Source organism: Capra hircus, chromosome 1 (assembly GCF_001704415.2).
Source record: "Capra hircus breed San Clemente chromosome 1, ASM170441v1, whole genome shotgun sequence".
Lineage (NCBI taxonomy): Eukaryota > Metazoa > Chordata > Mammalia > Artiodactyla > Bovidae > Capra > Capra hircus.
In genome coordinates this window covers 142586146-142612014 of record NC_030808.1, presented here as the reverse complement: position 1 = coordinate 142612014, position 25869 = coordinate 142586146, and the positions used below count along the sequence as shown (strand labels likewise).

Below are 25869 nucleotides of genomic sequence, written 5' to 3'. Positions count from 1 at the left end.
CAATTTCCTGGAAGCGAAAGGATGGGAACAGGCCTGCAGCTGTCTGTTAAGGCGAGACTGTCGGTCTCCAGGAGGAGGGAGCGTGTCCTGCCCTGGGCTCTAGTGTGTCTTTATCAAGTGCGTCTGGAAGCCAGGCCACTGAGACACTGTGTGGACTCCCACAAGGAGGACGTGGCTCCCACCTGTCTGAGTCCCTGGGCTGCCGTGCAAAGTGCTACACGCGGGGGACAGAGCAGCAAGGAGGCATCTCTTCATGACTCTGGAGGCCACAAGTCTAGGAACCAAGGTGCCCCCTCTGAAGGCTCCGGGGATGGTCCACTCCCTGCCTCTTGCTTCCGGCAGCCCCTGGGCTCCACGGTTTGTGTCTACACCCTCCCGTCTCCGCCTCTGCTGTCACACGGCCTCTGAGTCTCTCCGTGTGTCCCTTACACGGACACTTGCCATTGGATTTAGGGTCCATGTGGATAATCTGAGCTAACCTCTAAAGATCCTAGTTTAATTATAGCTACATAGATTTATTCAAATAAGGTCACATTCGCAGCTCCTCAGGGGTCAGGAGGTGGACTTGACTAATTTTTTAGTTGGGGGTGGCTATCATTCAACCCACCTCATCCCTCCAGGATCGCTCTGACATTGCCCCTCCTTTGAACATGCCAGAGGGTGGGGCACAGGGCTGTGCTCAGTGAGACCTGCTGTGTGTGTGCGTGGGCAGTGTATGTGTGACTTTGGTGACTTGGAAGCCTCTGTCTCTGGACAGGTGGCCGCCACCATTCCCCACCCCATGTGCACCCAGGAGCAGAAAGGTCTCTTCTCTGAAGTGCGATGTGAGGCTGGTTGGTCAGGGGCAGTGGGGGACAAGGGCAGGGCCTAGGGGCAGTGGTTGGGGTTCTGCCAGGCTGGATGTCCCAGACGTGTCCGTCCGGGACCTGCTTTCTTGGGCGAGTGACCTTGTCTGTGTCAGCCTCAGTTTCCTGGGCTGCGAGATGAGAAAGGACGTATCTCAAAGGGTTAAATTAAATGGTAGTCATGACTTGAAGGTCCATGAAACACTGCCCATGCAGGCCAAGCACACACCTCTTCCTGGGGCATTGTCACTTGGCCTTGGAGAAGGCGTGAAAGCAGGGCCGGCCCCCCAGGATCCTTGTAGGAGACTGGGAGCTCCTGGGAGCCTCAGGCACAGGGAGAGAGGGCATCTCCTCTCTGGTGGGGCTCACTGTCTCCCAGGGACCCCCACTCCCCAGTGGGTGCAGCATCACCCCACACACCTGCCTGATTTGCTTGAAGCCCTCTGGCGACACGTTGGAGAAGATGTTGCATTCGGGTTGGTTGAGAATCTGGAAGGCCACGGCGCAGTGATGGTTCTCTAGGGGCGAGATGTCGTTGTAGCGGACAGCCAGCTCCGTGCGGGCGTTGATCTGGTACCTGGGGTTGGAGAGCGAAAGAACCTTCGGGTACTTGCATTCACATGTGAGTGGGTGCAGTGGTGCAGGGGCGTGCGTGCTGGTGCAGAGGCTGGAGGCGATGGGGCTGCTGGAGAGGATCCCACTTTGCTTGTGCCGGGAACTTACTCCTCCCGGCTCTCCTGGGTCTCAGCTGCCCCTTTGACTAGATACTCCCAAGTTGTTACAGTCTAATGGTGGACACCACCAATGAGCCTCAGGTCCTCCCTGAGGAGGTGCCCTCGAGGTGGTCAGGCCTTTGCCAAGGCACCCTGCAGACACCGTAGGGTGTGGCAGGAAGGCTAGATGTTGTGGGCAAGGCCTGTGGCTGGCTTGTGCTTAGCATAGCATCTGAGTGTGAACTGAGGGAGTGGATGCCCATGGGGACACCTCCTCCTCCTCCGGGCATGGACGTCCGTATCCTGGAATCCGCTCTGGTCCTGAGTAGCAATAGCATGCTTCCCAGACATGTTGGGCATCATTGCCCACATGGTAAAATTCGACACACAAACACACAAACTCCATAGAACAACCAATGTATCACTGTGCACACAAACCGGCAGCACCCGGCCTGGATTCTGGCAGGGACATGGGGGGGGACTCTGCCTTCACCCCGAGGCAGGAGTGGATCAATGTTCCAGCAAAGCCTGGCCCATCTGCCTGGCCCCATGGCCTGCCCTGGACCCTCCCTGCCTCCTCGCATCCATACCCTGTTCTTGCTGTCACTGCCCTTGTTCTGTCTCATTCCTGCTGGGAGCAGGCTGGTGAGGCTGCCCTCAGGGGAGTGAGATCCAGAGACTGGGTGGGGGTCTGCCCTTCCCGGGCCACGGGTGTGTGAACGTCCTTCCCTGCTGCAGGGGGCGGGGAGCTCTGCTGCTGCCAGGCCCTGCTGTGTAGACGCAGACCTGCAGCCAGGACCACAATGGGCTGAGGCAGCCTCCTGGGGTCTGGGGATCTCTGGGCATCTTTCCGGGAAGGCCCGGCTCTGGACAAAGTCCTCGGCAGGAAGGCCGAGTCCTACAGTGGTGGAGTGGAGCTGTGGGCTCAGGATTGCTTCACTGACAGCTCCTGCTGGGAACTGGCAGGGGGCTGAGCTGAAAAGCTCAACTCTGACACCCAGAGTGCCTTGATAAAAGAAAAGGACCATGTACATACGTGTTATTGTAGCCTGGATGATCCAAGTCGTGGCAGATGGCCGCGGTCATCAGGACCAGGATGTCCATTTGCGAAAACTTCTCCTGGATCGGAGAGAGGATTTGGCGGGTGAGGAGGGGCTGGCAGGGGGTGGGGCAATGACGCAGGGAGATGAAGCTCCCCCAGCTCTGGCCTGGTGGTGGAGAACGCGCCTCTCCCTGGGGTGGAGGGTGGGCACCCACTTGTTCATTGACAAACTGGAGGGGCAGTGCTTCCTCAGGTGTTGAAGGAGCTGCTGCCCCAAGCTCCCCTCCAGGTGGGATGCCCCCAGACCTACCCTAAGCTCCCCACTAGGAGGGATGCCCCCCAGACCCGCTCTAAGCTCCCCACCAGAAGGGATGCCCCCCAGACCCGCCCTAAGCTCCCCACCAGGAGGGATGCCCCCCAGACCTGCCCTAAGCTCCCCACCAGGAGGGATGCCCCCCAGACCCGCCCTAAGCTCCCCGCCAGGAGGGATGCCCCCCAGACCCGCCCTAAGCTCCCACCAGCAGGGATGCCCCCCAGACCTACCCTAAGCTCCCCACCAGCAGGGATGCCCCACAGAACTGCCCTAAGCTACCCACCAGCAGGGATGCTCCCCAGAACTGCCCTAACCTCTCCTCCAGGTGGGATGCGCCCCAGACCCGCCCTAAGCTCCCCACCAGGAGGGATGTCCCCAGACCCACCCTAAGCTCCCTCCAGGAGGGACGCCCCCCGACCCGCCCTAAGCTCCCCACCAGGAGGGATGCCCCCGACCCGCCCTAAGCTCCCTCCAGGGGGGATGCCCCCAGACTGGCCCTAAGCTCCCCACCAGAAGGGATGCTCCCCGACCCGCCCTAAGCTCCCTCCAGGAGGGACGCCCGCAGACCCACCTGCAGCCCGCAGCACCAGATCATGCTGTACATCATCTGGGCGACGCAGAAGCAGTGCCGGAAGTTGTGGAAAGGGTTGTTCCGGTAGTTGTCGTGCACGCACAGCTGCGGGACGAGACGGTCCACCCTGTGCCCACCGCCCACCCTCCCCAAGCTCCCCGCACCTTCTTCCCAATGCCCACTCTCGACTCCCACCTGGTCCTCATCCAACTGCATTCCCGCTTCCTGGGGGTGAGGGTGAGGGGCCCAGGGGTGTCCAAGGGGAAGGTGTCCCCAGGGCACCCACAGTGGGGTGTGAAGCTGGGGGGAGGGCAAGGGGGCTGCGTGTGGGGTGCCAGGTCCCCAGCCACCTCAAACCTTCCACAGGTTTTTAAAAAACCTATTTGTTTGTCTGTGTCGGTAGTTGTAGCACACAGGATCTAGTTCCCCGACCAGGTATGGAACCCAGGTCTCCTTAGCACTGGGAGCAGGGTCACAGCCACTGGACCACAGGGAAGTCCCTTTCCACAGTCTTCTAACATTTGGCTCTGAGCAGCATTTTATTAAAAGGAAAGATCTGCTGATAAACACACACTCAGTTGCACATGCACACCCCTCCCCCACATGCACACCTCACACACACACGCACACACACACTTACACATGGACACACGCACAGCCCCCCATGATGCAGGCACCAGCACTCACACACGAGCACATACACACGTACTCCACACACACTGGCACACACATGTATACACCTGCATAGCACCCCCTCCCCCCACACACATGCTGCTTAGAACACACTCTTCACCTGACTCTCCCTGGTTCCTACTATTTTCTCGCTCACAGACAGAAGCTTAGGAGCAGAGAGTGTCTTGTGGGGGATGGGTCCCTGCAGGATTCTCACAGGAGTGTGGCCTTTGTCTGTAGGAAGCCCAGGCCCAAAGGAAGGTCCCCACGGTCCATTCCCGGGAAACTCGATGAAACTGTATTCAGGGGCCAGCAGGGGCCCACACTCACCAGCCACCTCTTGAGCGTGATGGGGTTGATGCTGAAGTCCCTGACCAGGCCCAGATCGTGGTACATGTGCTCCAGGCAGCTCAGCATCTGCGGGCACAGGAGGAGAAGGACGGTCAGCAGCATGGCAGGCTGGGCCCCAGGGGAGTCCTCCCCTCCCGGAGGGCCCCAGGACCAAGGCTTGTTGACTAGGCAGTTTCAGGACCCCCAGAAGGGGTGTGGGGGCTTTGAAAGAGCAGTCGGTGTTAGAAGTCAATGGCATTCTCTACAGAAGGGACAGTGACCAGATGAAATGACGCTATCTCCAAATGACCACATTGGAAGTGACTCGACTTATTTATATACACAAGCACCCAACTTGGTGGGTCAGAATCCTGGCCTGAGGTTCTGAGAGACACCTCCAATTCCCGCAGACCCTGCACGAGCCAGAGGCTGGGAGCTGAGGAGCTGGGGAGCAGTGTTGACAGATACTCATCCATCCCAAACCCGTCTCTGTGGGCCCCCAGGGGCCCCGCTGGGACGATGCACTTTTTTATGCATGAACTGAAGTGTCTGGAAGGCGAGCTTCCTTCTGGGGAGCACTCCTTCCCAAACCTCGTTTCACTGAGCCACCTTCTACAGAAATCCCCGTTCAACCTGATGTTGATTTTGCTTCCAGGCCCAGAGAGGATTCACTGTCACTGTTGCAATCTATTTAAATGCCACTCAGAACTTTGAAGCTTAATCAAGCCAAGAAGAAGATTAAATGATCTTTAAAAAGTGAGAGCTTGACAAAGCGGGCTCTGCTTTCTGAGAAAAGAGCCCAGGGAGACGGGAGGTCTCAGAGTGGGGCTGACTTAGGATCATCTTAGCAGGACACCAGCCCCTGTCCCCCAGCTCCCCACCCTGGGACCCACACCTGTGCCCCTCAGCCCCAGTGCCTGCCTTGCCCTGGTGTCTGCACAGACTTCCCATCTGCTCTGTTCACCAGGCAACCTTCTCTTCCCAAAAAGGGTGTGTTAAGGACTGAATCGTGACCCTCCAATCAAGCTGTCGAGGCCCTAAGTCCCCCCGTGACTGTGTTTGGAGAGAGGACCATTAGGGATGTAATTAAGGTTATGCAAGGTCACCAGGGCAGGCGCTAATCTGCTAGGACAGGTGTCTTTATGAGAAGAGATCAGGACACAGACACGCACTGAGGGATGTCCCTATGAGGACATAGGATGAGACAGCTCTCGACACGCGGAGGAGAAAGGCCTCGGGAGGGACCATCCTGCCCACACCTGGATCTCAGAGGTCGAGCTTCCAGACCGTGAGAAAATAGCTTTCTATTTAACCCCCGAGTCTGTGGCATTTGCTATGGCAGCCCCAGCAGACCTATTCAGGGAGTGCAGCTGAAAAAACACTTTTTCTTGTTACAAAATATATGAGAACTACAAACACTGCAATTCAGGGGAAGTTTTGCAAAGCCAGTCCTACAATGAAGGGTCAATGAGCTGGCCGTGGAAGGAACACCTCTGGGAGCAAAGACTTGCGTGGCATCACAAAGAACCCACTTGGGAAACTGGAAAACACCCTAGCCCTGCAGTGGGGGCCTGGGAGGATGTCCAGATGGAAAGTCCTTGAAGGGGCCACACACTGGTCTTCCTTGAGGGGACAGCCCAGACACAGACTGGGTGCCAAGGTTTGGAAACCGGGGCTTTGAAGGAGCCCTTGACAGGGCATGGGGAGTGCAGGGTCTTAGCATGAGGGCTGGTGTCCAGGCTGGTGGTTGGGTCACCCCAGCTTGGCTGGCAGCATGAGCACCTAGTCAGGGTCTAGCCATCCAGAGCTGCTCATGCCCCCACCGTCCTGGACCAGAGGGGCTGCGGCTCTCACACCCCTGCTCCCTGCCACACTGGCCCACTCGCGGCTGCAGGCAACCCTGCAGAGCTGAAATGTTTGCTGTGAAATCAGAGTCAAGAGGCGGAGGTGATCGGCAGACAAAACCATCTGGCGCCACTTATGTGGTGGCTTCAGAGCAGGAGGGACGCATCTGTACATCTGCTCCCATGACGGCAGCTGTGGACGCTGTGGCGGGTCCTGGGCTGGCAGCTGGGTGATGGTGAGCGTGGAGGACGCATGAGATGACTGCGAGGTCCCGCCTTCAAGGTGGGGCTGGGCAGATGCAGCGCTGTGGGGAGCGCTCAGAGGCTGGTCCTCTCGAAAGTGGAGCAGCATGGGGTCATCTCCCAGTCTGGTCTGTGATCAGAGGACGCTGGGCTGGGCCCTGGGTGATGCAGGGCGCATCACCCCTGCATAGAGGGGAGGAAGTGAACCACTGCCACCTGGGAGCTCTGATTTCTCGGGGGGTGGCCAGAGGCAGTGCTGGGGGCCACTCGGGCTGCTGAAGCTTTGAGATGTGTCCTTGTACCTGTTCATCTTTGCTGCTCATACTCCAAAATTCATGGCACCCCCAGAGGCCAGGGCTCCTGTCTGTGAGCACTTCTGGTTTGCCACTTTGGGCTGGGAGACACTTAACAGAAGCAATGGAACCCTCCCCAGGCTCCCTGGGGTTGTGGAGGTGTGCTGGTGAAACCCTGGGGCTAGACAACGGCCACTCAGGCCAAGCACACCTGCAGGGGGGCTGCCTCCCTCCCCTTAGCCCTGCCTTGCCAGCACCTGCTCATACATCCCACAGGTGGAGTGACAAGGGCAGAGAGGCTGCCTCCCCTTGGTGGATGTGGGGATCCTTCCACCTCTGACATAAAGGTGGAGCGTTCCCTCTCTGGCCACAAGCAGCCTGTGTTCTGTGGAGACAGGAATGGCAGGGTTCTGCCATCAGGGCCCCAGCTTTGCTCTTTCTCCCTGTGGGCTGAGGTCAAAATGACTATGGGGAGCGTGAGATATGCTCAAAGTGCACTTGCCCACTTGCTGAAAACAGGGGTGCGTGTTCTAAGCTCCCATGGGCCCACTTGCTCATGGACAGGCCAGCAGGGTCCCCTGTTCAGCAGAAGCTACTGGGATAAGAGGTCGTCATGCTTCTCCTGGAACACCTGACTCTTTTCTTCCTGCCCTGCTCCCCTTCACCACGTCCATCTTCGATCAAGCACTGATCCGGCAGGTGACACTTAGAACAGCCCCTCCTCACTGACCTCCCAGCTCCAGTCCTGTGTGCTGGTTGGTTGGACGTTTTGGAGCACCCGTGCCATCCAGCTGCTCTTCTCAGGGTGGACCGGATGGGGTGGAGGCGAGATCTGTGCTTCCCCGCCCCTCTTGCTGGGGCTTTTCTTACCCCAGGAGACCACACGAGTGACGGTGGTTCACGCAGGAGAGTCTGGGGTACACGATCCATTTCCCGGACCTGCAGGGAAGTCGCTCTGCTGCTCTCGTCCAAGAGCGTGAGCCTTTCTGCGCTCCTGCGTGACCGAAAAGCTGGCGAGAATCCGCTGCTTTCGGTGGCCTGAGGTCTATGCGGCTTTGTGATTTCTTGGGGTTCAGAGAGAAGAGGGTGTATCTGACATTATCATGTAATAGACTAAACAACCGTCACCATGCTTGTGTTTTCTCAGCAAAAGGAAAATTTAAAAGAACTGTCGTACTGTAAGACGTTGCTCTGAGTCCTTGAAGGTTTCCCTGGTGCCTCACACAGTAAAGAATCCACCTGCCAATTCAGGAGACCCAGGTTCGATCCCTGGCTTGGGCAATACCCTGGTCAGAGGAGCCTGGCAGGCTGCAGTCCATGGGTCACAGAGTCAGACACGACCGAGCGACAGAGCATGGGTCCTCAAGTCCTCACGGCTCCCCAGGCTGACCACTCTCAGCGGGACCTCAAGTGGAAGCCCCCTCCTGAAATAATCCCGAAGCCTGGAGGCTCACTCCCACGGGGGCTCGGCAGCTGCCCTGGGGGATCAGGATGTGGCCTGGTGGTGGGGTGTGGGGGCATTTCTGAGCAGCCAGATCCTGGTGTGAGGCTCCGCTGCTCCTTGGTTCTGGCTCAGGGCCTTCCCGAGCCCAAGGGGCACCTGGCTGCAAAACTGGGGAAGCAAGTTAAAAGGAAGAGAAGAGAAAGGAGAAGAGGGATGGGGATGCCTCCCGTCCGGTCCCCGAGGCTGGCGCCCATTCCAATGACTCACTCACCTCATTGGGCTCCCAGAGCCAGACGTCGAAGGTGGGCTTCCGCAGGGCGTCTATGGTCTCAGGGGACAGCAGGTACTGGAGGGACGGGCAGTAGTGTGAGCTGGCTCCGGCCTCTGTGCTGCACAAAGGCCTGCCACGCCTTCTCCACGTTGTCCCGACCACTCTCAGGACACCTCAAAGTCCATTCTCAAGGCCACACCCACGAGTTCTGGAGGGGGCAACGCTAGAGGGACGGACCCCCACCGGTGGGGGCTGGGGCTGGGGGAGCGCTTCAGAACTGAGCAGGGGCCGAGGGGGCGTCTGGGGAGACAGGGTGTTCACCCCTGATCGTGGTGGAGGGCATGTGGCTGTGTAAGCCTGTCACGCTTGACAGTGCCCCACACCTGCGGAGGGTGACCCTTACTGTGTGCTAGTGACACCACGAGAAAACTGACTTTAAAAAATACAATAAAGGGAAATCGAGGGGAAAGAATCTGGCATACATTCAAATGCTGGCTAAGAAGCCATTTTGAGGTTTGTGTTCGGAACCTGTCACTAGTTCAGCCGTGGGCTAACAGCACAGCTTCCGGGTTCTATGTAACACCGGAGTTTAGGTTATGCTGTCAGAGGAAACAGAAGACTGTGGACACAAGACAGTCACAGTGTTTGGAATTAAATCCAGTCATCTCCTAGGTCTTTCTGTCTGTGTTTTTAGAAGGAACTTCTTTGGAAGATGGGTGCCTTCTGTTCGGGACCCAGGCTGGGCCTTGTGACTCCCAGGGCAGGGTCCAAGGTGTGTGCCATGTATTCCTATGGGAAAGGGCACTTGGGTCCACGTGATGACCTTGGACAATATTCAGTGTGTCTTTCATATCCAAGTCAGGGAGACCCCTTGCAGCTCTGGAAGGCTCTCTGCTGCTGTGGGAACGGTGGCGAGTTGGGGGTTCGGCCTTGTGCATGGCCAGCAACCCCAGCCCCCTGCCCCCGTCTGGAGGATCTTGGTCTTGGCAAAGCCCAGACCTTAGTGGGCAAATATATAAAACTCAGTTGGGCCAGCATCCCGCTCAGTCTCCAGCTGAAGGCATTGTGAGATGGAGGACCACAGTCATGGGACTCGTCTTTTGTAGCTGTTTGAAGACCCTCCCAATTCCCAGGGCATTGCCTGCTCTAACAAGGGCCTCTCTCCTGTAACTGATACATCCTCTGTGACCCAAAACTAAAACTTCTCATAATAATTACCTATTCTTCAGGGACGGGAGATGCAATGAAGCAGATTATAAATAATTTAGTTAAAAATGAAAGTTCTTTCAAGTAACATTTGAGTGTCAGAACCGTTTGTTCACCGAGTTGGCGATGGGGGTTGAGTGGATACCAGCGAGGAGCTATGATCTCCTGGCAGTAAGCTGTGGTCTGGGACCACTTCTGCTAAACAAATGTCAACGAGAAAATATATTCTGCCTAAGAACAACAGAAGCATGCCACGGCCAGGGCCCTGGCGAGAGCTGGCTTTGCAAACACGCAGACTGCAGTGGGGCTGGGAGGCCAGGGAGGCCCTGGGTGGGGCCAGAGGTGGGTGGGGGTGTGTGCCCTGAGGCTGTGGACACAGATGGTGGTTTCTTCACAGGCAGGCTGTCATCTTACCTTGGGGTAAGAGGGCACATCGCGTCGAGGCGTCAACTTCTTGTTGTTATCCAAAAAACTGTACTTGCAGGGACAGCTGGTCCTGAAGAGAAAAGCAAAGATTACTTCTGGCACCGCCACCTTGGGCTTAGTGTAGTCTGGGCAGCTAACTGTGGGGACCTCATTGGAGCCCAAACAACAAGCCCCAGAGTTGATCGGCATGTACACACTGCTATATTTAAAATGAGTAAGGAACAAGGTCCTACTGTATAGCACAGGGGACTCTGCTCAACGTTACATGGCAGCCTGGATGGGAGAGGGAGGGAGAATGGATATGTATATGTATGGCTGAGTCCATTCGCTGTTCACCTGAAACCATCACAACACTGTTAATCAGCTCTACCCCAACACAAAACAAGAAGTTTAAAATACATAAAAAAAGAGTTAGTCCCTGAAGAAAACCTAGCACCCTGCCTGCATGTAGTAGATAATAAATAATATAATTGACACTGCTAAAAAACACCCCAAACTCAATCCAACCTGAACCCCACAAACGCCTTTCGTCTTATTTGTTCCAGAAAGATAAGCCACGGAGCCAGAGACGTCTCACTACTAAAACCCAAGGACCCCTGCTGGACCTCCTGAGATGATACTGAGCTCTCAGAAAATACATCATCTTCACTTTAGAGAGGCTTCTAAAAATCTTTTTCTCATGATGTGGGTAAGACACGTTTACTCTAAAAAGTTAAAAAACCATAGAAGTTAAAAAACTAGTAAGTCCCATTTTACCCACTTCTTTCCTCTAAATCTCACGCCTGGAAATGCCTTCTGTTAAGTTCGGGGCATCCTTCCAGAACCTTCCTCGGCATGGACACACATGGGCAGCCCCCAGTCCTTCTTAACAAGGATGGAATTGTACGGAGCTCGCTCTCTGGCAGCTTGCCTTTTCCACTAACGTGTCACAAACGCAATACTGATGCTTCAGAGAGCTCAACCTCTTCCAAAAGCACATCCTCCTTGGGTGCCAGGGTGCGGTGGACCACAGGCCATCAACCCCCTCCTGTGACGGACTCTGAGGACACCCCACCTTACACACACGCTGAATTTGCTGTCTGACTTCGTTTCATCATTTAACATCGAGGCAACAAGAACGGAACAAACGGAGCCCGCTGGTTTTGGAGGGAAGCCCCCTTCTAACGTCAGGGCCGAGTGCTGGCCTGTGGGGACACATCTGGGGGCTGCTCCAGGAGTCTGGGCACCTTAACCCCTTCTGAAGGAACTCCCAGTCCCCCCAAAACAGGGAACCCCGGGGGTGTCTAAACTCTGCCCCCTCCTGCCTTGTGTGAGATTCCCAGATAGGGGACGGGGCCAACACAGAAGCCCGTGCAGGTCTGTAAATAACGTTTCATCTCCTGGGAAAGCAATTCATATCGTATTGTAAAAGCCATAAAGAAACTCATATCCTTTAAGCCGCAAGCCTCCGCTGGGGAATTTACCTTAAGAAAAGAATTAGATGCAAGCAAACGGCTCAGAAGTATTTACCACAGCGTTATCTACTGCTGCAAAAACCAGAGTAGAAGCTACCTGAATGTCCCCCAGTGGGAAATAATTTAAATCATTATGACCGTGACAGGGAGGTCTGTTATATCATCTCTAATTGCAAGTATTATATGTAGCTAGGAAATGTGGGGTGAAAAGGGAAAAAGAAACGTTGCCTACAGCATATCCTGAAAAGTAATAGAGAACAATTTACCAAGAAAATAACCCATTCATTTGGTGAGTGAGAATGAGTGTTGGACCACAGCCTTCAGAATGTGTGAGGCTGCATTTTGATCTATTGATTGTTTACAATTCTGTAAGTGTAAAAAAGGTTACAACACGGTATTTCATACTTGTTTTTCAAAACTGGGTCTCTGTACACAGAAGAACATCTGGGAAGCTCTGGACTGGATTTCAGCTGGGAGCACTGTGGTTGCTGCAGTTATTACCGACTCTTCCCCACCACCAGTATCGTCTGCAGGTTAGAGGAGGAGGCTATACCACGTGCAAACTCAGAATAACACGCCTGCTCCTTTTTGGAAAAAGGAGCTCAGTGTGATCTTCTCAGTGTGCCACGTCTTCCCTCCACCCGATGCCTGGGAGACTCATCCAAGGTGCTTGGGACAGCTTCGCGTGTGGAGGGAGATTTTAAGACAGCCTGAGCAAAAGAGGAACAAAGCAAACCAGGAAAATGCGCCAACCAGATGATGTCCGGGGTCGCCCTTGTACATGAGAGCTTCCATTGACACACATCTGAGCAGTGAGAACTTGTCTATGCTCTGAAGATCACATGCAGCATTGTCATTATTCTTCCCGTACTTTTAACCTCTTCTGAACCAACATCCGCACACATGCTGGGCAGGCTGGTTGTGCACCTTTCCCAGGAGGGCTGCGTGAGCTTCTGCCATCCAGGATGGTTTGACTGCTGGGATCTCTCTGCTTGCTCGAAAACCCCAGCGTTGGGAGGTCCTGCCAGGGCCTGCCCACGTTGTCCAGGTGCCCCTGCCGGCTCCATCTGTGCCCGTTGCCACGGGAACCAGCATCCTCCAGCTGACAGAGCCTCTGGCATGGTGTCTCTCCTTTTCTATTTGGGGCTGGCTTTTGCTTTTGTGTTCTGCGCTCCCAGCCTTCCCTCTCCTGGGGCTCAGCCCAGTGGTCAAGGCCAGTGTTTGGGACAGAAGCAGAGATGGTGGGCTCCAGGGTCCTTGGATGCTGCCCTGAGGGTTCTCGCAGAGCCCCGTTGGGATGAACCGGCTCCACTCTGTGGACAAGTGCTCAGCGGGGTCGGACCTTGCCCTACAGCTGGGTGGGCAATTTTCCTTCTTTCCTCTTGGGGAAAAGCCAAGAGAAACTCAAGGCCTGAGTCTCAGGGGACTCTTGCCCGCTCTGAGGGTGTCTGTGGGTCTGAGTCTGATCCAACCCAACCACTATCCTGTTATTCCCTGGGGGAAGATGGTTTTGGTCCATGCTGACCCCTGGCTTCAAGGCCACACTGTGGTGTGCTCATGGGTGGGTGAAGGTGGTCATCACTTCAGACTCACTGACCACCTGAGTGGGTACAGAGCTGGGCTCACCCAGATTGGGACCTTTGTTCCTCTCTCAGCCCCACCACAGGCAGGACTACTGCCCAGCTGGGCTGACATCGTCAGAAACAGCTGCTCAGCCGTGTGATCCCAAGTAACAAAGCTGGTCCCAGGTAACAAGCCAGGTCCCGGGATGCTGAATGGCCTGACCATCTGAGTGATTAGTTAGGATGGAACCCTGACATCAACAGAGACTTACCCTCCGTCTGAGTCCATTTCTCCATATAGAAAAGGGCAGGGCTGCTTGTACAGGGCACAGGGGGCCGCCAGGCTCCTGGGCCAGGGTCCCAGGTGGGTGATGCTGCTGCGGATCAGACCTATGCCCAGGAGGCTAGATTTCCTTTTTTCGATTGTGTCGGCAATGTTTGAGACTTCACGCTACTCTATTTTTGAACGAACAGTTACAATTACTCGTCTCTCACCTACATGGCTGCTGTGAAAACTGCTGGCTGAGATGACATCGCTCTAGACTTGGTTACGACACAGGGAGGGTGCCTCTTTGGATTACCGCGGCACTGTGAGCTCCAAGAATGCACTTCTGGCAGGGGGCGGCATATGGAAGGGGCCTCAACACTTGGATGAGCCCAGCTGTCTCTGCCCCAGAGGGGCACCTGCAGGGGATATCTCATCTCCCCTGTGCTCTGAGATCAGGCAGGTCTTCTCCACGCGGTGTGTTATGTCCCCTATGTGTCCTCATACCCTGAGGTCCTAACAGCACCTCTGACTGTGACCTCATTTGGAACAGGGCTGTCACAGATGTAATGAGTTCAGATCGGCCATGCTGGAGGAAGGTGACCCCTCACCCAGTATGACTGCTGCTGTTCAGTTGCCAAGTCATATCTGATTCTTTGCCCCCACCCTCAGCCCTAACCTCCGCACCGACTGAGGCACACCAGGGTTCCCTGTCCTTCATTATCTCATGGAGTTTGCCCAAGTTCACGTCCTCTGAATTGGTGATGCCATCCAACCAACTCATCCTCTGTCCTCCCCTTCTCCTCTTGCACTCAATCTTTCCCAGCATCAGGGTCCTTTCCAATCAGTCAGCTCTTTGCATCAGGTTGCGCATCAGGTATTGGAGCTTCAGCTTCAGCATCAGTCCTTCCAGTGAATATTCAGGGTTGATCTCCTTTAGGATTTACTGGTTTGATCTCCTTGCAGTCCAAGGGACGCTCAAGAGTCTTCTCCAACACCACAGTTTAAAAGCATCCATTCTTTGGGACTCAGCCTTCTTTACTGTCCAGCTCTCACATCCGTGTGAGTTGACTGGCAACAGGGGACACTTGGACGCAGAGATAGACACACAGAGAGAGGCCATGTGGAGACAGAGGCAGACCCTGGAGTGACGCCCTGCAAGCCAAGGAGCCCGAGGAATCACCAACACCCCCAGAAGCTGGAAGAGAGGCCTGGAACCGGTCCCCTGAGAGCCTTCCTGGGGAGCCCGGCCTTCCCGACACCTTTGTTTCAGACTTCTAACCCTCACAACTGTGGGAAATAAACTACTGTTTTCAGCCCTCCGTTAGTGGTACTTCGTTATAGTAGCCGCAGGAAACTAACACAACCTGGGTGAAATTCTGATTTTTCTCTTGCGACCCGAACGGCCAGTGCCAGAGACCATACCGGAAGCACTGCCTCACGCAGCGGGCTCTGTACAGACGAGGGCGCCTGCAGCCTGGCAGGGGCAGGCCTGGCTGGTGGGGGCTCGTGACTCACCCTGGCTGTTCCAGGAAGGTGGCAGGAGTCAGTTATTTGAGAAGGGCTGAGAGGCTGCATTATAAACCCCTTCCTACTACTCGCACCTTCCGCTAACCTGTGTGCCCAGTTGCTACATCATGTCTGACTCCGCAACCTCACGGACTGCAGCCCGCCAGGCTCCTCTGTCGATGGGGTTTCCCAGGCAAGGATGCTGGAGCCGGTTGTCAGTTCCTTTTCCAGGGGATCTAGTTTGGATCTTCCCAACCCAGGGATAAAACCTGCATCTCCTGCGGTGCAGGCAGACTCTTTACCACCGTGCCACCTGGGAACCAACTATACCTCACAAAAGCCAACCTGTCTCCCACAAGTGCTCTGTGGGCTCCATGGATGCAACGTGTTTGTGGGTGAGGCGATTCCACAGACCGAAGGTGCGGGATGGGGCCCAGAGTGCACCCCTGTCCCCTCTCGCTGCAGCAGACATAGCACTGGGCCACAGGCAGCCAGTCCCAGGCTGGTCTCAGAGAATCCAAACTAGATGACAAGTATGACACGAACATGGCATGGTCCTGGGAAGACTTGCCAACGCGGCTCTGAGCCCATCAGGCTAGTCCCGAGCCCACCCCAAGGCTGCCAGCCTCACTCTCTGGCAGGACCACCAGCTTCCCTGTCCCCTCCTGGCCCAAAGGCCCCGCACTCAGCCACCCTCCCCACTAAGCAGGTTGCCCTCGATTTTGAAAATTCCGGGAATGACCTTCAGGGTGTGAGGCGGCCTTGTAAGATGATCCAGTGTGTTTGCACAGGGCTGTGAGTGGGCCCAGGAGTCCTGCTAAGTCCCATTAGGCCCAGCGTAACCTCAGCCACCTTAGTGGCATGGGGTTCTGGGGGTGACAGGCCACATTGTCACCACGCGGGCTCTGGCTGGCTGACCGTGGGCATGAAGCAACCCCAGAGGGCAGATAGGTGGAGCTGGTCACGTCAGAGAGCACCCATCACAGCCCTGCACACAGTCAGTGCCCCACACGTGCACCATGTCCCACGTCATCTCAGCCAACGGGGCATCTCCACCCCCAACCTGAACCTTTGCTTTGACCCCAGTTAGGCCAGGGTTCCAGCTGCACCCGAAACCCCACTCTCCAAGAAGTGCTTGGGGTGTCTATTTCATGGATTTCGGCAGCCTGGGCACCTCACCCTTGCTCCCCAGGGGCACTCATGGAGGGACGCTCGCTCGTTCCGAGGGACAAGTGACTTCTGTGTCTAGATTGTGGTATTGCTCCCCCAACTGGCCATTCTGCGCTGTTGCTAAGTCACTTCAGTCGTGTCCAACTCTGTGCAACGCCCTAGACGTCAGCCTACCAGGCTCTCCTGTCCCTGGGATTCTCCAGGCAAGAACACTGGAGTGGGTTGCCATTTCCTTCTCCAATGCATGAAAATGAAAAGTGAAAGTGAAGTCGCTCAGTCATGTCCGACTCTTCGCGACCCCATGGACTGCAGCCTACCAGGCTCGTCTGTCCATGGGATTTTCCAGGCAAGAGTACTGAAGTGGGTTGCCATTGCCTTCTCTGACTCTGCACTGTGAGGACGTCCATATGGAAGCGGGGCCTCTGAGGCCCCAGGACACGCGTCCTCTGGAAGCCAAAGGTCCTTCTCCTTTAATTGATCCCTTTTTCAAAATAATCGATGTCGACTTTGTTCAAGCCGAGGGTGTGAATCTTAACCATTTTCTGTAGGACGCTTCCTCTCTTCTTGTGTGACATCATCCTCCCCGCCTCCCACAGCCATATCCTCTCTTTTATGAGAAGAAAGCTGTGTAACTAAAAAGCAGATCCCAGACAGTGCCCACTCAAGCCCAGCTGAACCAGATTCTTCAGCCTCGCTTCTGGGGAAAAAAAAGCCCAGGGCCCCCTCCGCCCCATCTGGCTACGCAGTGCTCTCCCCGAGTCGTCTGCCCGCGCCTCCCCTGGCGCACACCTTACCTGTTGCTTCTGGCTGCCAGCTCCTCCCTCATCTTTTTAATGTCACTCTTGCATTTCTCAATCTCCACCACTTTTAGTCCTTCCACTGGGGACCAAGAGAAACAAGGAGGTTACCATGGATACACGCGAAGGATGGGGAGGCTGGTAACTGGGGGTTACCACGGCTCCCATGTCCACTACAGGGTGGGAAGGAGGGGAGGCTGGCTCAGACACTGGTTCCCACTCCCGCCCACCCTGCTGGTTCTCTGGCCTCCCACTCACTCAGCTGAAACACAGCTGCCCCCAAACACATGCCTGTTCATCACATTCAGGCCCATTGTCCCTCTAGGATGGAAGCCCCTCCCCCGCCCCACTCCATGAATCTCCACTCTGCCCTCACCCACTTCTTGCTTTCTCTCCATACCCCTAAGCACCAGCTGAGGATCTGGGACAGAGCGTCTTTTATCCCCCAAAGAAAAGGGGGGTTAAGTGTTCCTAGGGTATTAAAATGCAACGGAAGTTTCAGGGGGCAAAATCACAGCTTCCCAGCAAGAATGGAAATTTCATTAAGATAAGGAGCTCTGCACTTTAAGATCCTGTAGAGCAGTTAACCAGGAGAAGTCCAGACCTGAAATTGTGAGAAATGAACAGGCCAGGAGAAGGGCCCCAGGCTTGGTCATACTTCCGGGGTGCTGGGGCATGGGGGGGGTCCCTTAAGTCAGCACACTACTATTTTGTTTTCCATCAGAGGATGAACTGGCGCTTACACCCACAAGCGAGTATTCAACTTCAAGACGTACACACTTGGCAGGTGCATATTTAGCCCAGAAATGCTGCCAGCTTTGGAAAGGCTTTTTGACTAGAGTCAGTTCATAAGAAATAAAAAAGATGAGCTTTGTTACTTTGTAATCACACCTCGATTTTTATGCAAAAAGATACTACCCACGATGCCACGCATCCCCCTTTTCATCCAGCGTGGCTCTGAATATGGCTAAAAATAAAATGCAGATGATTTCTAAAAGAAAAACAAAGCAGAGCAGCTCGGTGACTTCCGCTGGTTTCCATTAATCCCCTCCCGCCGGGAGGAGCTGTCAGCAGCTCTGGAGCTCATGGCGGTGGAAATTTTCCCAGCACCGCCCTGGGCTCTGGGCAGACAGGCAGGAACTAGAACCTCCCTGGGCGGGTTTTCTAAACATTTCAGGGTCAGGGGCCGAGCGGGGGCCAGGCTTTGTGAAACCATGGCATCCTTCCGTCTATGTGGCAGGAATCTGGAGGATCTGATCTTTGAATCTGGTCCTGGTGACCTGCTTCTCTGCCATGTGGGATGCCAAGGCAGAGGCTCAAAAACCACCTCCTCCCTTCTGTACCAGGATGCAGGGCAGTGAGCTGGAGGGGTGGAGGAAATGACATCGGTACTCCGAGCTCCTGCTGGGACCCCACATCCTCCTCTGGGTCGGAGGCTCTCAGCCTTCTCTTGCACCACCCTGTTATGAGGTGGACGGAAGCTTGGGTCCACTCCCAAGAAGGAGTGCAGCAGCACACATCGTAAAGAAAGTGGCAGGAAGGGGCCCAGGAAAGGGCTGCTAACACGTGAAGGGCAGAACATTTCACAAAGGGGAATACAGCTGGAGAAGGGACCTGGCATGCGGCACAGAGGTGGATCCAAAAAGGGAATCCATGTGGGGAAGAGACAGACCATGCTGTACAGTCCAAACCGGGCAGCGGTGCCCTGCCAGGCAGGGTCCACAGTTACACTCATTATGTTTCCAGCATCACTTTTCTGAATACAAAATAACCTATGACTACTACAGAAAATGGAGCAAATACAGGGCCTATCAAAGAAGAGTATTTAAAAATGTATCCATGAGCCCTTTGGGCCAGAAGAGAATTCATTTATTATTATATGGTGTTGGAGAAGACTCTTGAAAGTTCCTCGGACTGCAAGGAGATCAAACCAGTCAATCTTAGGAAATTAATCCTGAATATTCATTGGAGGAACTGATGCTGAGGCTGAAGCTCCAATACTTTGGCCACCTGATGCCAAGAGCAAACTCAATGGAAAAGACCCTGATGCTGGGAAAGACTGAAGGCATGAGGAGAAGGGGATGACAGAGGATAAGATGGTTGGACGGTGTCACCAGCTCGATGGAGATGAGTTTGAGCAAGCTCCAGGAGGTGGTGAAGCGCAGGGAAGCCTGGCGCGCTGCAGTCCATGGGGTTGCAAAGAGTCAGACACGACTGAGCGACTGAACAACAATATATTATATATATGTGTGTGTGTATCCCTCCAGGCATTTCTCTCCCACCCCCGTGCATTCTTAATATCTATCTATTTACTCTTATTTTTAAAAAGACAGAAGATTTTCCTGTCAATCCAGTGGTTAAGGCTTCGTCTTTCAATGCAGGGGACCCAGGGTTCAATACCTGGTCGGGGAGCTAAGATCCAATATACCTCGAAGCCAAAAAACCAAAACATAAGACAGAAACAATACTGTAACAAATTAGATAAAGACTTTAAAAATGATCCATATAAAAAAAAATGTCTTAAAAAAAATTTGGGGATCATGCCGCTCTGTTTTCTCATTTGCTTTTTTCCATCATCAAGGTCAAGGATGCTCCTGTTAGCAGCTGCCCACTAGCTCACGGCTCTTGGTGGCTGCCTGATGTTTGATCGAGTGGGTATTGGAATTGATGTAGATCAGATTCCTTGGCCATTTATTGGGGGTGATGTTAAGATTCAGTCTTTTGGGCTGCATGGTATGATATCACTTATCTGAATCTCAGAGATCCAGAATTTACGGCAAAAATGTTTATGAAATGGAGCCTGGTTGCCAAGGAAATTGACGGTGAGCAATGAGGTGGCAAAAAGTGCATTCATCAATGGATGAGAAAACATGTCATGGGATTAAAGCGCCAGAGCGCAGGGAGGAAGCCGGGAGGCACTGGGCGGATGCAGGCATGCACAGACCTGGGGCAGTCCCTCCCAGGCCTTGCTGGACACCAGGCTCCCTTTTGGAAAATCCTGGGGGAGCGAGAAGGCCGACTGTGCTGGCCCTCCCCTAAGTCCTGTGGCGACACAGTGAGGCCCCATGGTGGGGACGGATGTCAGCTGCCCACATCTCGGCCCACTCGTCAGTCCCAAACTTTAAACACAGCTGGGCACAGACCAGAGCCCCAGACTAGCGGCCTGAGCATCACATGGACTCTGCTGGCCTCTCTCGGACTTTAGAAGCGGTTCCATGGGCCTCTGCAGGTCACAGTCGCCCTGGAGGAGAATGTTCAGGAATGATTCGCTAAGAGTGACGCTGGCTTCAGGAATGGGGCCTCAGTGGGCAGGAGCAAGAGGGTGGTCACGGAGGCAGCTCTGTCCTGTTCTCTCCCCCCACCAGCCCCATTGGGCTCTTCTGAGAGGCTACTGTGGGCAGGCCAGGCCCTGGTGGGGCTGCAGAGCTTTGGAAATGGTTTACAGACACGTAGGAATAGAGCCGTGTTTCAGCATTTCTGCCAAGAACTCTGCTAAGGAATCTGCATAAAGCACATTTCCCGAGCGACAAAAAGAAAAGCAAGGTTTGGTTTCAGTCTTCGGGGTCGTTTGCTCGACCTGGCTGTGAACTCAGGCCCCTGGGGCCAGCTCTCCAGTCTTTAGGTTTTGGGCCAGGCCTGGGCAGGGACTGTAGACCGCCAGGCTCCTCTGTCCATGGGGTTTTCAGGGCAAGAATACTGGAGTGGGTTGCCATGCCTTTTTCCAGGGGATCTTTCTGATCCAGGGATGGAACTCAGGTTCAGGTGGCGCTAGTGGTAAAGAATCCAGCTGTCGATGCAGGAGACTTAAGAGACACAGGTTTGATCCGGGGTCAGGAAATCCCCTGGAGAAGGTAACTGTTACCTATGCCAGTATTCTTGCCTGGAGAATCCCACGGAGAGAGGAGCCTGGTGGGCTACAGCCCATGAGGTCGCAAAGAGTCAGACATGACTGAGAGACTAAGCAGGTGGCACGCATGGGCAAGGACAAAGGCTGGATGGGAGCAGGGCTGCCCCGTGCCTGCAGGGTGCCCAGGCCTGTCCTGCAAACAAGAAGAAAGGGAAGGAGGGAGGTGGGGGTGCCCTGGACGGTTCACCTCCAGCCGGGAAGCTAGAGGAGGCCCGGGGTGTCCTGTGTTTAAAACAGCCTTCCATCTAAGTGAGACCCCAGCCTCCCGAAGAAGGAAAACATTCTGTAGAAAAGGAAGGAAAGCCTTTAAGGTGAATTAAGAGCCACAGAAAAATTTATATTTGATTCCAAAAAATTAAACACTTGAGAAGGTTAAAAAAAAAAAGCAGGAAATTCCATTCAAACACAAGTCAAACCAATGTAACGTGGTTTACAGATGGGCAGTTCTAGCTGGTGCCTCTGTGGACCTCAGAAGCAGAGAACAGTCAGTAGCAGCTCAGACACAACAGACACAGCACGTATGCGTGTGAGCATGGCCCGCATGTCTGTTCATATGTGTATGTATGTAAGGGTTTGTGTATTTTTGAGTATATGTGCCCATGTTTCTGTGTGTGTCTACATGTATGGGTGTGTATGTGCCTCTGTGTGTGTGTGTCTGTGTGCGTGTCTCTGTGTGTCTGTGTGCATGCCTCTGTGTGTGTGTGTCTGTGTCTGTGTGCGTGTCTCTCTGTGTGCCTCTGTGTGTGTGCCTCTGTGTGTCTGTGTGTGTGTGTGTGTGTCCACGTGTGGCCGGGCCTAGTGGAGCAGCCTGGCAGCCTTCACAGGCTGGCTTGATTCTGGCAGCAGTGCAGGGTCGGAACTGACCTTCTGAGAGGCTGGGGTGACTAGTTCCCCAAGTGACTGATGGCAGAGGTCTGACGGCCAGACCCCTGTCCAGAGGGCCTCCCCTGTCCGCTTCCAGGGTCCCTGGGATGTCTTTGGGGGAGGCACAGATGCTACGTCTGGGCAGCTCTTTGGAACTCATACCCTCCTGCCCCAGGGGCTCGGCTCAGGTGAGGCAACTGTGGTCATTTCCGTGTTAACGGTGGAGCCTGGGGAGCCAGGGAGCGGTCAGCCACAAGCTCCAGGAGAGGACAGGTCTAAAGCCAAGCGGAGTTCAAGGGGCACAAGACCCACCTCCTGCGGTGTGTGAGCCCCCACATTCCTGTGCATGGTGGGCAGCCAGGAGGAGGTGGGGGTGCTGGGGGCTGACATGGGCAGAGGTACTAAAATGGGGCTGGGGGTAACCCGCTGCCCAGAGGGCCCCCCAACCCCAGCGATCCAGCTGACCAAAGCGCCTGGAACCCTGACCCTGACCCTCTCCTCCCCCTGAGAAATGCAAGCCCCCTCCATCCCTCCCATTCAGGGCCCAGGTCTCCGGTGCTAGAATGAACACAACTAGTAAAAACACGAGTAACTGTGATCTCGAGAGCCTGGACCGAGTCTTCCAGGTAACCTATGTGCATGGGTGTGACTTCTGTGATTCACACAAGAGCCCTAGGAGGAGAATCGAGCTAGTTCTGGAGGATTTGGGGCAAGGACAGGCCGGGGAGACGGTTAATGGGGCTCTGTCCTTTAACGGTCCTCAATCCACGAGCCACTTGAAGGCAAAATACAGACACTTCTCTGCCTGATTGCTGCTCTCACGGCCAGAGACCGGAAGCCCTCGGTCTCACAGCTCTCGGCAGGAGTTCTGAAAATTAATTAACGGCTTCTTTAACCCGCCTGTGTACAAAGAATGGAAGGCCTGGGGCTGGCTTCTGTACAGGGAGGGGCCAGTGGAGCTGGAGGAGAGGAGGATGAAGCAGGAGGCACCTGCCGCCCCCCTCCACCCGCCAGGCATCTGCTCCCCAGGTGGTGACTGGAAGACGGCTCTTCTCTTAAGTGTAGGCAGTGACTCAGCAGTGAACGCTTTTTGTGATCTCTGCCTGAACCACTTCCTACGTGTGGACAGTTCTACCCCATGGGGCTTGGTGGGAAGTGGGGCTTGCCTCCCACTGCAGAAGATGAAACAGCAAACGCTCACAGCAGTGGGTTGAATTGTGCCCCCGTAAGAGACACGCAATGACATGGGGAAAAGCTATGATGAATCTAGAGAGTGTAATTAAAAGCAGAGACATCACTTTGCCAACAAAGGTCTATAGAGTCAAAGCTATGGTTTTCCAGTAGTCGTGTACGGATGTGAGAGCTGGACCATAAAGAAGGCTGAGTGCTGAAGACCGATGCTTTTGAACTGTGGTGCTGGAGGAGACTCTTCAAGGTCCCTTGGACTGCAAGGAGATCAAACCAGTCAATCTTAAAGGAAATCAACTCTGAATATTCATTGGAAAGACTGATGCTGAAGCTGCTTCTCCAATCCTTTGGCCACCTGATGTGAAGAGCCAACTCATTGGAAAAGATCCTGATGCTGGCAAAGATTGAAGGCAGGAGGAGAAGGGGACGACAGAGGACGTGATGGCTGGATGGCATCACCGACTAAATGGACATGAGTTTGAACAAACTCCAGGAGATGGTGAAGGGCAGAGGAACCTGGCATTCAGCAGTCCATGGGCTGCAAAGAGTCGGACATGACTGAGCAACTGAAAAAGGGAGAGGCTCACATCCTGATCCCCAGAACGCAAGTGTGACTTGTTTAGGAGATGGATCCTGAGAGCGGATCGTCCTGGGTGAGGGTGGGCTCAAAATCCAGAGAGAGGTGCCTGATGCGGGAAGGTAGGGGAGACCTGAGTGCAAAGGAGGGCAGGGGGAGGCTGAGTGCAGTGACGGCCACACGCCAAGCCCGTGGGCAGCCTGGGAGCCATAGCAGGCTTGGGACAGGGTCCCTCCAGGAGGAACTGGCCCTGCAGCACCTTGACCTCGCATCTGGCCTCCAGACTGCGGGAGAATTCATTTCTGTTGTTCCAACCCCTTAGTTTGGGTGCTTTGACATGACAGCCACAGGAAACTAACATACGCAGTTTCTCTGGCCTTCCCTTCAGTGGGCAGGGGTAGGGCACGGGGTGTGTGTGTGTGTGTGTGTGTGTGTGTGTGTGTGTGGGCATGGGGTCCACTCTGTCCAGACTCTGGACCTGCAGCTGGTGAACAGAGAAGAAGCCTGATGTTTGCAGCAGTGGCCATGAGCTGTGGGGTGTCCCGACACTGATCTTGGGGTGCTGGGGATACTGTACATCTGGGGCTCAGATCCGCCAGATCCAAGTCCTCACAGCATCAGCTCTATGTGGGGTATGGGGCATTGCTCCTGCTGTACAGCTACTGAGGAGCCTCGTCCTGACACTCTCAGCACCCAGGGGACCCTCCCCCCAACCCCTGCCAAATTCCTCAGAGGCAAAACCTCTTTTCTGCTCAATGTGGCCACGACTGGTGTCTGTGGCAGTGGCTACAAGGCCAGCTGCTACAGCAGCTTTCTAAACTGCTCTTCCTCGAGCTTCCCCTCAAATCCCCACCTTCTCATGGTGAAAGGTGCTGGTGAAAGCCCTAGGACGTCAGGGCTTGTTGTTCAGTCACTAAGTCTTGTTCAACTCTTTGCAACCCCATGGACTGCACAATGCCAGGCTTTCCTGTCCTTCACTATCTCCCAGAGTTTGCTCAAACTAATGTCCATTGAATTGATGATGCCATCCAGCCATCTCATCCTCTGTTGACTCCTTCCCCTCTTTCCCTCAATCTTTCCCAGCATCAGTCTTTTCCAGTGAGTCAGTTTTTCCTATCAGGTGGCCAAAATACTGGAGCTTCAGCTTCAACATCAGTCCTTCCAATGAATATTCAGGACTGATTTCCTTTAGGATTGACTGGTTTGATCTCCTTGCAGTCCAAGGGACTCTCAAGAGTCTTTTCTAACACCACAGTTCAAAAGCATCAATTCTTCAATGCTCAGCCTTCTTTACGGTATTTACTTTTCCAATTTGCTGAATGAACTCAAGCAGGTCGCTTAATCTCTTTGGCTCTTTCACTGTCAATGGGGAAGGTAGAACTGTTTTTGCAGCTCTAATGACCAAATGCATTAAAAAACGCTGCTGCACTTTGAAAAGGGTGACTGTAAATCACGATTCAAGTTCTTTAGGCGAATTGGTTTTGGACACAATCGTGATTTTTTTTTTTTCTTGGAAAAAACCAAGCAGTTCATACAAGGTATGAAAAGCGGACCTTCAATGAGTTAGCCAGGTAGAGGCTGTGATGGCATCCTGATAGCCTCATGTCTGGAGTCTGTTTACTCACACCGCAAGTCAGTAAATGCAGTGCCCAGGAGCCATTAACCTTGACATTAGCCTTGACACTGACAAAGAGCCATCTCTTTGTGCCCTGGGCGGGGAATTGTGGACCACAAGGAATTCAAGCACTGCCTCTTATTTTACGGATGGGACACAAAGGGTGACTGCCTGGAAGCTGTTAGCTTCCGGAGTTTTAGCTGCTTGATCACTGAGTCAGGCCTTGGTGGTCATTCAGTAGACATCTTCCCCTAAAACTGTGAAACCACAGAGTACTGGTTGCTGTGTTCTCATTTATGTAGAAAGGGACACACACAAGCTCTTCTGCAGAGGTTCCTCTCCGGGCGGGCCCGGTCTAGGAAGCCCCGTGGTTTCCTCTGCGCTGTTATTGCAAATTACCGTGTACTTCTAACATGTTGCGAGTTACTGGGTTACTTTTAAAACAGAATAAAACGCTTAAGATTCATCATTCTTCTAACCTTTGTTAACTTCAAAGGTAAGTACTGAGCATTTCACAAAGACAAGACATTCGTTCTGAGCCTCACCTCCCCTGCCATCATCACGCACCATGGCTTAAGTGGCTTAATTTAAACTAGGGTTAAAAGACACATCAGCGAAAAGGCATCAACATGCCACTCACATTCGACGCGTTTCTCTAGCACCGCCAAGTGATTTGCAACTTCAGCTTTCAGCTCGTTGATTTTAAAAGCTCTGGGAAGGAAAAAAACAAAACAACATAACTCCTCAA

At 54.2% G+C, this 25869-nt stretch overlaps 1 protein-coding gene across 3 annotated transcripts in view; it reads right to left on the bottom strand.

Moving 5' to 3' along the window:
- The window catches only part of PDE9A (phosphodiesterase 9A), a 106306-nt gene that overhangs the window by 9023 nt on the left and 71414 nt on the right, over positions 1 to 25869 (bottom strand). For all 3 annotated transcript variants that reach the window (XM_018051719.1, XM_018051721.1, XM_018051722.1), the window contains 8 exons: positions 25762 to 25832; positions 16968 to 17052; positions 10202 to 10283; positions 8582 to 8656; positions 4487 to 4573; positions 3485 to 3589; positions 2595 to 2677; positions 1266 to 1422 (listed from right to left, as the gene is read on the bottom strand). In XM_018051719.1, coding sequence (XP_017907208.1) covers positions 1266 to 1422; positions 2595 to 2677; positions 3485 to 3589; positions 4487 to 4573; positions 8582 to 8656; positions 10202 to 10283; positions 16968 to 17052; positions 25762 to 25832 — 745 coding nt within the window. The remainder of the gene's footprint in view (positions 1 to 1265; positions 1423 to 2594; positions 2678 to 3484; positions 3590 to 4486; positions 4574 to 8581; positions 8657 to 10201; positions 10284 to 16967; positions 17053 to 25761; positions 25833 to 25869) is intronic.